At 34.6% G+C, this 12814-nt stretch overlaps 1 protein-coding gene across 2 annotated transcripts in view; it reads left to right on the plus strand.

The window, feature by feature from the left end:
• The window catches only part of LOC129757511 (glutamate receptor 1), a 603301-nt gene that overhangs the window by 531571 nt on the left and 58916 nt on the right, over nt 1–12814 (plus strand). For both annotated transcript variants that reach the window (XM_055754774.1, XM_055754775.1), the window contains exons 5-6: nt 2377–2763; nt 9546–9888. In XM_055754774.1, the coding sequence (XP_055610749.1) occupies nt 2377–2763; nt 9546–9888 (730 nt within the window). The remainder of the gene's footprint in view (nt 1–2376; nt 2764–9545; nt 9889–12814) is intronic.

The raw sequence follows: 12814 nt of genomic DNA on the forward strand, positions 1-12814 counted from the left end.
ATATAGATGGATAGAAGGTTAGAAGAAATGAAAGATGGTGAAAATGAGCGGGTAGAATTTGTCTAGAAGCATTACCATCACATACCAAATTTTTGTTCCTCACGAGCCTACTACTATGAAGTGGTAGATACAGATAGAGTTGCATCTACCACCACACATTAGTAGGCTTAGCGTGGTCCGCCCCACAAGCGAGAACTTGTAGTGCGGACGAACAAAAAGATGGTATGTGATCGCTCAGATAAGCTCCCTTTAACTCAGAAACGCATCTATCGATGTTTAAGTCTTCTCAGTTTGTTATCTTCGCATTCGTTACATGCGGGGTTTGCATGCGAAACGGTACGGTCGATAGTCTGATAGTGACCAACAAAATAGTGACCAAAAAATTTGGTATGTGATGGTAATGCTTCTAGACAAATTCTACCCGCTCATTTTCACCATCTTTCATTTCTTCTAACCTTCTATCCATCTATATAAAAATTTCATAATCTTTAGATGTCCCTACTAAAAAGGACATCACTTTTCACCGCTAGGCCGATAAATCAAAGTAACAAACAAAAATTACGGTGATTAATCTCTTCATAAAATTAAATAACTTTGGCCAAAAAGAAATAAAAACACGACATCATAGCATCGGTGGTTGGTCACTATCAGACTATCGACCGTACCGTTCCGCATGCAAACCCCGCATGTAACGAATGCGAAGATAACAAACTGAGAAGACTTAAACATCGATAGATGCGTTTCTGAGTTAAAGGGAGCTTATCTGAGCGATCACATACCATCTTTTTGTTCGTCCGCACTACAAGTTCTCGCTTGTGGGGCGGACCACGCTAAGCCTACTAATGTGTGGTGGTAGATGCAACTCTATCTGTATCTACCACTTCATAGTAGTAGGCTCGTGAGGAACAAAAATTTGGTATGTGATGGTAATGCTTCTAGACAAATTCTACCCGCTCATTTTCACCATCTTTCATTTCTTCTAACCTTCTATCCATCTATATAAAAATTTCATAATCTTTAGATGTCCCTACTAAAAAGGACATCACTTTTCACCGCTAGGCCGATAAATCAAAGTAACAAACAAAAATTACGGTGATTAATCTCTTCATAATATTAGTTACAATTTTGCCAATTTTGCCAATTTTGACAATTTTGACAATTTTGACAATTTTGACAATTTTGACAATTTTGACAATTTTGACAATTTTGACAATTTTGACAATTTTGACAATTTTGACAATTTTGACAACTTTGACAATTTTGACAATTTTGACAATTTTGACAATTTTGACAATTTTGACAATTTTGACAATTTTGACAATTTTGACAATTTTGACAATTTTGACAATTTTGACAATTTTGACAATTTTGACAATTTGGACAATTTTGGCAATTTTGACAATTTTGACAGTTTTGACAATTTTGACAATTTTGACAATTATGTCAATTTTGACAATTTTGACAATTTTGACAATTTTGACAATTTTGACAATTTTGACAATTTTGACAATTTTGACAATTTTGATAATTTTGACAATTTTGACAATTTTGACAATTTTGACAATTTCGACAATTTTGGAAATTTTGTAGATTATGAATCGTCAAATTTTTCCCAACACTTTTTGATATTTTCGATTTGTAGATGTTTAAAAGAAAATTTATTCAGGTATTCATAAGAATCCGGTTTTGATTTGAATCTTCTAGCCTTTCGATAGCATTTTATCTTAAAGACGTTTCAGCAGAAAAACGGGAACACATAATTCAGCATTCATTCCCATTTGACAAGGTCTGGATAAATCTGTCAGCGAAACAAAAACGTAATCCGGGAAAAAAGTGCTTCCAAAATAGATAAATCAACATAACTCAACCAAAACAAATCGCTGAATCAGTGGTAAATTTAGTGGAATTTTATGACAGCCACCTTCCTACCTTCTTCCTGGAACTGTCCAACGTATTCCGATACAGAGCAATCAAAAGCTGCCAAAATATGGCAAGGTACTTCTACCGAAGAAATTCTTCATCTCACACACTGCGTATCGAATCGGCTGGAATGTTTTTTCGGTTCCATCAATATGCTGTGTCGATATGTATTTATGGAAACGTGATTTATGCTGGATCGGAGCCATGTTTGTATGCGCGCTCCATTAGTGAGGGCTTTTGGGTGGGTGGGCCATCTTTTTTTCCGTTATTGGGAAATCCCAACCCAATTGAGTTGGTTTTGTGGTTTGGGATTGGAACTACTAAAACTTGGTTGATAGCAGCTTCCAGGCCACGCTAATGGTATCTTACATAAGAGCCCAGTATATGTTATGTAGCCGTGATAATAATTTCTAACCCCTCCTTTTCGATTTCATTTCTCCTCCCCCGCGAAACTAGGTGATGGACGACCGCTGGGAAAGTGAGGTGATCGAGTACGGGGCCATCAATATTACCGGTTTTCGGATTGTGGACACCAGCCGGAAGTACGTGAAGGAATTCCTGGACGGCTGGAAGCGCCTGGACCCAACGACGTCCCAGGGCGCCGGCAAGGAACTGATCTCGGCTCAGGCCGCGCTGATGTACGATGCGGTTTTCGTGCTCGTCGAGGCGTTCTCCAAGATAGTGCGCAAAAAGCCGGACCAGTTCCGGGCCTATACGATGCGAAACCGGGGCCAACCGTTCAATCTTCCCGCGAATGGAACGCGAACCATGGACTGTAATATGTCCAAGGGATGGGTCACGCCGTGGGAACATGGTGACAAAATTTCGCGCTATCTACGCAAGGTGAGTGACACTAATGGCGAGGTGGGCATCAACTCACGGGTTCATTGTTTTCGTTACTAAACCGCTGTTCATTTATTTGGAGAGTTTAGAATGAAACAATATCTATTAAAGCTTAGCAATAAAAAATATCCTCAATTTTTTTCAATACAATAAACGCAATGATATGGAGATATAATTATAAGACAAATAACATTTCTAATTTTTCATTCATTCAATTTTATCAGCAAACATTTCAAATATGGAGTTTTTTTTTAATTTGATGGGTTTGCGCCGGAGGTTTTAATATCATCCCCAAAATTGCAAATTTGTTTCATTTTTACGACTTACGTGTATTTTTTCAGATTTCTAAAAATTGTGTTTTTCGAGTAAGCTTCGATTAGATTTTTTTGTGAAATTAATAAAACCATATTTCAAGGCAACATAACTTTGTTATTTTTCAACGGAAGTCATAAAGTAGCACATCAAAACGAATTGAAATTTGATCAGCTTTTCAATTAGAATATTCAAATAAATTAAATTATGACTTTGAACATGAACATTTATACAAAAGCTTTAAATGGTGTCTAACAGTACTGTTTGCATCACCGAATATTCTGCAAAAACTACCTGTTGAAAATACCTGCCAAAACGACAGCAATAAGTGCAAAACTGAACAAAAATGGGTACGCAATTTGATGCACATATCTGTGAAAAAAAAACGTGCTTTTCCAATAAAATCTGGGCAACCAGGAAGGCACTAGACTTTTCCCAAATATTATATTGAATATCCGGAAAAGCCCAGATAAAACCGGGCAATCTGGCAACCTTACATTAGATTATTGTTTGAAAATTGAAGTAAGTTTTGCTGCAGTTATCCTACCATTGTTTGTTCATTGTTGTTATTATTGTTATTATTTTTTTCATAACTCTTAAAGTAGTTGTTGGCAAACTTTGGTGTCTTCAGATGAAAGTTGAATCATAGATTGGGCTATACAAAGGTATTTTTAACAGAATATTCGGTGATGCAGACGGTACTTTTAGACACCATTTAAAGCTTAAGTATGTACAATTTTTCACGCTCAAGGTCATTATATAATATTTTTGAACATTTTATTTGAAAAGCTGCTAAAATTTTAATTTGTTTTGATATGCTTTTTAATGACTTCTGTTTTAATATTGTTTACAAAAAAAACCTTGGTGAATCTAGTTAATCAAAAAAAAAAATAAATTTAAATTTTGGGGATGACTAAAGACCTCCGGCGCAAACTCGTGAGATAATAAAAAAAATATCTTCATATGTTGTCTCCAAAAAACGATATGACCTTTAATTTTAATCTATACATACAGACTCATTCAAAAAATAAACCCATAACCATTATTTCAAAAAACAAAATGAATTCAATAATTTTGGTTGAATACCTACCTACCTTTTCTCACTTTTTCTAGCTCAACTCAAAACGTTTACGAGTTTTTAATATCGAGGATTTAAGTTTTTTTTACGACTTTGCAGAAGACTACAAAATATTTCTAATTACGTTCCAAGGAATAACAAAGCATCCTTTTGGCTTAAATTATTGAAAATGTCTCTTATAACAACTCTTTTTTTAAACAAACATTAAAAAAAATCCACAAAACCGAGAAAAATTTTACAAAATCTTTAATTCTTCTGTTTTGGAAAGAACGTGAACAAATTTCTTAATTGAAGTTCCAACTTTTTTCAATAATAATATTGGAAACTAATTCAAATGAGGGTTCAGCACCACAAAATTAGTCACAAATACATAGTTTTCTACTATTTACTGACTTTTTTAAAATTTATGTTTTCTTATTATTTTAATTTTTCAATTCTTTAATTTCACGCATTTTTCATTTGTTGTTTTGAGACTCAAACACTATTGTTAAACCATAATAAAATTATGACAACATCCTGCCATCCGATTAAAAACTCTGACATTTGATTTTCAATCTGGTACTTATTTGAATTCTCAAAATTTACTTAGACTAGAATGTAATCCTCGAAACTTACTTATCAAAAAAAACTATTTCGATAAAGTTATTAAGCTATCTGATTCTTTTGATCTACTATTTTTGAAAGTAATATTTCATACATCACATTTTACATAATTTTTTAGTAAAGTTCAACCCCGCTTATCCGAGATAGTCGAGGGAAGGTCCTTCCTCCTCGGATAAGTGAAACTTCGGATAACATGAATAAATTAAAAACCCTTTTCCTGTTTAATGTACATTTCTCTGCAAATTCAGACTTTAAACTTGTTCAAAACGTCTTTTTAAACACTCAACAATATAAAACAAAACTGTACATGGATTAGGTTTGAAACTAGTGGCTCGGATAAACTGGAAGTTCGGATAAGCGGAGCTCGGATAAGCGGGGTTCTACTAAAGTATGTTTTATGAGAATATTGTTATATTTTTATAAAAAAAAAATTAAACAAATTTTGCGTTTTTATGTAATGATTTCTACCATTTACATTCCGAATGCGTTTCCATCAATAAATTGAATTAAGATATCGGAAAGAGCTTTAAATTATAAATTTACCGATTTACCTTTTCATATTGTCCGCAATGACCCTTAACTTTAATACACGATTGATAGAAAAAATGATTTAATAACACAAGGCAACCAAATTCACACTTTTTCGAGGTGCAAAGAATATAATCGTTTTTTTTTTAATAATTTAGGGGCGCTGATACCAAATATTTATTCAGTTTATTTTTCTATCAGTATTTTTTAAGATAAATTTGCAGAAGAAATTTGTGCACTTTTTTGGAAAAACTGTTAGACATTAAAAATATTGTGAAAATAAAAGTTTTAATTCAATGGTCAGCTTTCTAGAAGCCCGTGAGTAGTTTTGAACCCTTAAAAGAAAGTTATTACAGATGTTTTTTTTTTCGAATCTAAATAAAGGATTTTTTAAAGAAATTTTAAGAAGATTGAAACTTAATTTTATCTAGTACATTTTAAAAGTCATAAGTCAATCCATTTCGCCATTTAAAACCAAGGTTTTGAATGAGTTAATTTTTTTTTTTCAAATACTCAAAGATTTTCTTTAATGATGTCAGAAATAGTTGAAATCTTTCCTAACAAAATTTCCAAAATTTTAATTTAGAATTTTTCAAAGCTTCGTGTCTTTGAAACAAAAAATCATCTTAAACTTTCTTGTAGGTTTATTAGAATATCAATTATCTCAAATCAATTATCTCAAATCAATTATAACGAAAATGAACCAATTTAAAAAAAAATTCACAGGCAAAATCATCAAAACTAGGGATGAAAGACCAAATCTGACCAATATTATGAATTACGAACATCAAAATCTTTCAAAATAAGTTTTGAAAGAGAGGAACGCGAAATACTGTTCCCCTATGTAATTATTCTTCTTATTCCATTTTTTTTTTCATATCATCAACCTTTATATTCAATTTATGTTAAGGTTGATGGATTTTTTCCCGCATGTTTCCGTGCCAAATAAAGCCGGAAATTTTTTACTTAAAACCTGACAAATAAGTGTTTTCATAGAAACACAACACTAGAAATAAATCGTTTTCAGGCTTCCAAAAATCAGATCATGATTATTTTGATACAACTTGCTAAAGAATTGGTTTTGTACAAAAAATTAAAAAAATATATATTGAATCGGTTTCAGTTTTTTTGATTAATTTTGCAAATAAATTGAATAAGTCCAGGAAAAATCCGGGCTATTTTTTTTCGAAATCCACACAACCGGACCGAACCGGACTCTCCCAAATTTTGTTTCAAATATTCGGGCAAGTCTGGGTAGCTTTACTTATGAAGATATATGTTACTTTTAAAGCTTTTTAAATCAGTGCTCTTGGTGCTCAAAAAATGGGTAGGTAGGATAGCAATATTCAAAGGTTTTACATGCGGGGATTCGAACCTCGTCGAACCCTGAACATCGTCGATGAGGCTATCTTGGAATTCTGTTCTTGATTTTCAATTGACATATTCAATTGTGGGTGTCAAAATTTTTTTTTTTTTGTGGTGTTTGAATAGCTGTGGGAAGCTGACGCTGAAAAGGAAATGTTGGTAAAAGGGTCAGGGAAATAAAAGTTTAGAGTAGGCAGCTTAGAATAGTAAGCTATCTTGAGACGTTGGCTATACCATCCTGCACCTTAAGTCCACTTCGGATGAATATGAACTTTAAGCAGAAGAGGATAGTGAACTAACCCCTCATGATACCAGTTGGAGGAAATAAGTTGGCGGTTTAAGAAAGGTCGCTCACTTAATCCCAACGAAACTAACTACATTAGACAGTATCTTATATATAATTTAAAACAATAAAATAAAATGGACAGCCCTCACCATGTTATAGAACTCTGTTCTAGGTGTTGATTAAATCCTTGGGATGACGACCACATCATGCGAAATCATCTTAGGGGTCCAATGTTGAGAGGAGATGGCTTGAAGGCTCGTCCGCCATCATCAAAAGGTAACATGAAAAGATATACAAAAAACAAAATGAAAAAAGAGAAAAAAAGGAAAAGAAAAATAGGATATAAGTTCATTCCATCTATCAATATATGAAAGCCTAGCTCAAACCAGTAATTATCTAGCTTAAATATCTTGATTGATATCGTCTACTTATCAAAAGAAGAGGAAATGCACAATGCTGTTCTTCTAAAACCTAATTACTTATTCTGGTCAGCATCTCTGACAAACTGTGCTAAGTCTAAATAGGGGTTCTATTAAAATATACCGTGTGCCTATTCAAAAATGCCAGTTATTCGGACTACCTACTCACTGTTATTCTTCAGAATCATACATTCTATTATCTACTACCATAGATAAATTTCAAACCTAACCGAAAAACGTAAAGATCTGCTAAAAGTGAATAAATAAAAAAAGCAAAACACGTCTTACCAAATGAAATATAATATTCTTCAACAACAGCATTCCCATTCAATGAGCCTCTAGTTCGTGTAAAATGCTTGATTTTCGAATAAGCCAACGAAATTCATAAACCGCAAATACACACTTAGGTACTAGAGCATTGGGGAGGCGAACTCCATTACCTTTCTCTAACATCGTAACACTTCTAACACGTTTTCTCCTTTTTTTTATTCTATGAGACTAAACCAACTAACTACCTAACCAAACGAATGATGCCCTATTGAATGTATCAACTTTTATTATGGTAAATTGAGATACTATCACTACCAAATGTTGCGATTGTTCTGCGGGAGGGAGGGCAAGCGTTTCAACTCCCATTCATCTTATCAACAAGGATCATGAAAAAATAGACATCGTTGAACCTACCGCTGAATTTAAACTAAATAAAAATGTCCAGCTCCTCTTCTTATTTAGACCATATTATGACACCATATTTAATAAGATTGTGTGTAACACTGTCTGGAAAATGATGGATTGATCCATCATTTCCACAAACATATACACCGCAGCCGTTAACCCATTGCATTTAAGGGTACGGATATTCAATTGTGGGTGTCAAAAATGTTCAAAATAAAATAAAAATATCATGCCTAGGATATATTTTGGAAAAAAGAGGATGGTTTTAAAAAAATTACCATGTTTATTTATTATCTCATTACTTTCCAGCCAGATTGGAAATAACTTTTTTGGTGTATGAGTTAATAATCCAAATAAAAAAGTTCAATACATACTGAATCTTTTCTTTGTGTTGTTAAATAAATTTTTGGATTAACAAAGAATATGAAATTTTGAAATTTAAAAAAAATAAATAAAAACAGTTATCATTAAAAAACAGTCAGGAGTTAATGTTTAATATATTCACATTGATTTATTTATTAATTGAACACCCAAAAATGTTATTTACGATACTTACACATTTTTTTTATTTGTTATAATATAATATTTATAATTATAATATTTGAAATCAAATTATAATTTATAACTTTGAAATTAAGTTTAAAATAAAGGGTGATTTGAATTAACTTCAATTTTAATTAAATTTAGTTCTTGAAATTTCCTTCAACTCCTTGTCGATGAAGAAAAGTTCGACAACTTGTTGATTCACAAAAATTGAAGATAATTGCAAATCTCCTGACCCTCTTCTCATTTTTATCGTTCCACTAAATGGAGGGAGGGGTTTTAAATTACTGGAGAAACATTTCTTGAGCTTATCAGCTTTATGCCTATGCAGGTATATGTACCTTCCCATGCCAAATTTAGTTTCGTTGGCCTTATAAGTTCCAAAGAAATGCGTTTAAACTTGTATGGAAACCCCTGATTATTACCTATCCTCTGGGTTTCAAATAATCTTAAAAACACTTGGTGTAGGTATTCAAAAACACCTTCAAGCCAAATTCTGTTCCATTCGCTCGATTTTATGATTGTTCTCATATCATATTTGGCTCAATTTGTTAGATAAATTCTTGTTTCATGCAAAACAATTGTATTGTATGTCGACTACCTGTCATAGTATTTTTTATGATGAAAAACGATTTCATCACAAATGGTCTTAATTTTACGTTCAATGTCACTAACTTAACCAAGGCTGAGTGTACAAATAAATTCTAAGTATCAAATTCTAACAAGCAAACTAACCATAAATTCATTTCCGCTACCATAGTACAAACCTGTGCGAACAATTACAAACGTTGTGTCGCAACACCGGACAGGTGTCACTTTGTGGCCCAGCGGGAAGTCCCTCGAATCATATCTCATCTAAGGCGACACACTCCAGTTTCCATGTTTAACAATAATGCACACAGCCCTTAATCACGATTTCTGTTTCCAATCTCTCTCCCCTTATTCTCCTTATTCGCCACTTCCGGTCGGGCAGGTGGAAATTTCGGGCCTCACGGGAGACATCCGGTTTAATGAGGACGGCAAGCGGCAGAACTACACCCTGCATGTGGTCGAGATGACGGTGAACAGCGCCATGGTCAAGGTGGCCGAGTGGTCGGACGAGGCAGGACTAACGCCGGTGATGGCCAAGTACACCCGGCTCAAGACCGACATGCACTACGAGAAGAACAAGACCTACATCGTGACGACCATCATCGAGGAGCCGTACGTGATGCTGCGGCAACCGGAACCGGGAGAAACGTTGGAAGGGAATGACCGATTCGAGGGATACTGCAAGGATCTGGCCGATTTGGTGGCCCGCAGGCTGGGAATCAACTGTGAGTATAACTATTTTGAATATCGGCGTGTATTTAGTTCAATCAAAATTAGTGTTTGGTGCTTTATGTGGATCCTAGAATTCTATGTTTTGTTGTTCTTTAAAAAATTTTAAACATTAATTTCATAAATGTTTACACAAATAAAAAAAACAACTAAAAAGAGTTAATTCGACCCTCGATTTTCTTCTTTAAAACATATCGTTGAATTCACAGTTCTAAAAACATCTATCGCAACTGCATTCACTAACTGTTTCCTGTGCAAAGATCCTTTGTCCATCTTCATGCCAACCATTCCGATGTCTATCCTAGATACCTACTAAATCCGTTAGCAGCGAAACATTCTGCTCGTTGCATCTAGTAAATAAAATGTGATGTTTAAAATTTCTCCCATCAGCTTAATTTACTGTCCGTTCGCCTTCGTTCCGCTGAGTTGTTTTGCCAAATAAAGTAAACTTCGAATCGGGGCGAGCTTTCCTCAGTTTCCGGGATGGGAAAAATTGGGGAAAACGTGGCGGCGGATTGTTCGGGGGAAGGAACCGTGGGCGACGTCGTCTCGGTTTTTCCAAACGGAATTGAAATTAAATTCCTGAAGCCATAAAATTCCGCACCGTCTATCACTTGGTAAATGCTGTACGGAATCCAGGTCGGTAGATCACGTCGTCGTCGTCGTCTCTATCGGGATGCCTGGGCCCCTCGCTTTTATTGCTCCGGTTGTACTGACTGCTTAGGCTTAGGTCATGTCTGACTGTGGGTTTTGGAAGCGAATATGGATATTAAAAAAAAATATCCACAAACTACTAATTTTCTGTATCCCGTTACCTTCAGCTACAGCCAATTAACGGATCATTGATGTAAAATTTACATTAAACAATATCATCCTAATTTAGACACGTCTACATTCGTCTTACCTTTTACAATTCGACATGCCGAGTTTGGCTCGTTTTGTTGTTGCTGCAAAACCAGCAGACATATTTTGAGAAAATGCTGAAACATTTTTCAGCTTCTTCCAGGAAAAACCGAGCCAATGTGGAAATGGTACAAAAGGACCCAACATCCAAATACGTACCTATAGCATCGCCCCCGGAAAACTGAACTAAAATAAAATGCAACAAACGGGACCACATCTATCACGGCATCGGTCTAAGCTCCTGCCCTGGGGGGATTGGTAATGTAAAATAATGTTTTATTTCAAAGATCTTTTTCAAACGAGGTTTGTAAAAGCTACATTAAAAATTGAAATAAAATTTGAAAACTATGTTTTAATCTAATGTACATAAGTAGGGGAGAGTGGGGATACTTGATCCCCTTTTCTTATTTTCACCATATCTTTTTGGAAAAATTTAGCAACTCGCCGTCTTTGACATTTTCTGACAGATTGTAACTTCAAGTTTCTATGCTCCAAAAATTAGAGCGATACTTGAACCCGTTGATGAACTAGAAGCATTTTCGTGGGAGTAAAAAAAATGCGATTTTTCTGAAGTTAGGGGAGACTTGATCCTTTATTGAAGGAGACTTGATCTTTTATTCAGGAAGCCCTAATCCTTGTATAAAAATCAAACAAAACCGCAAGATAGAATGTTAATTGACTATTTTGGTCATGTTTGTTCTCATTTCACAACTTATAGCAGACATAAGAAGAAAATTCTATAACTTTGTTTAAACGCTAAAGACATTGCATACTTAAAGGCGCTATTTTTCATAATTAAGAGAAAATTAATTTTTTTTGCTCTTTTCTTCAGACAATTGTTTGATAAATATTAGTTTTTGGATAAATATTAGTAATTTCGTAATCAGCAATCATAACGATCAATTCAGAAGAAGAATATGCCATTTGGAAGGGGGATCAATTGTACCCAACTCTAGGGGATCAATTGTACCCATAATCAACATTTTAGAAAACTTTTTTCCAAAAAAATTGAGAGTTTTCCATTGCTTTGAAAATATGGCATTATGAAGTTCATTTTACGCTCGAACGATTGATACATTGGAACATATATTTTTTTCATAATTTCCCCATGTAAGGAACATTTTAAAGTGATGAAAAAAGATCTTCAAGTTACATTTTGTGAAATTTTTCAAACAAAGTTCAATTACTCAAACAATTATTTTGTTAAAATTTTTTAAACTACAAGAATTGTTATTTTGCTCATTTTGGCACATTTTTCTAGAACATTTGATCTTTGTAAGACATTCCAGTTTCGAGATATAGCTAAGGAATCAAGTATCCCCAGGGATCAAGTATCCTCATTCTCCCCTATAAGTTGAATTGAAAATGAGTTTCTTTTCAATTAGATTTTTTTTTCTTGTCGAAACCATACGATGGATGTTCTTATAGGGCCTCCTAATATTGGTCAGAATCCTACCAGACTACCTTACGTTATTTTCTTTTTGTATTAATAACGCGTTCGTCGCCATGGAACCCATATTCGTGTGACGGGTGTACTTCCTGGGAGGCCCCGTCACATCAAAAAAGCGTGACGTTCTCTTACGCAAGTTAGCTGGAACCAAAAGGAGACGTAAAGGCGCAGCTAAATCGAGGGTAGCTTCTCTTCAGAAAAAGAAGTATTCCACGACTTGATCTATGTGCTGCATACGATGCTGCAAAACTTCACAAGAAAGTTCACGATGCCCTTAAACTAAATATTTCGTCGTCAAGATTCTGGTCCGACTAGATGGTTGTCCTCCACCTGGATTAGATCTCTCTTAGCAATTGGAAAACATTGCAGAAATCCAACTTTTCCCAGCTCGAATTGGTATGACGTTCCTGGTTCAAATTATCCCGCAGATTTGGTGTCCCGATGAGTTTCGGTAGATCAACTTTTAACTAGCGATCTTTGGATGAAGGGACCGTCCTGGTTGCAGCAGGGAGAAGAAAACTGGCCATCACAAAGTTTCTCCATGCCCGACTTGTCCGATCAACTTCTAG

This window comes from Uranotaenia lowii, chromosome 3 (genome assembly GCF_029784155.1).
Source record: "Uranotaenia lowii strain MFRU-FL chromosome 3, ASM2978415v1, whole genome shotgun sequence".
In the NCBI taxonomy this organism is placed as follows: Eukaryota; Metazoa; Arthropoda; class Insecta; order Diptera; family Culicidae; genus Uranotaenia; species Uranotaenia lowii.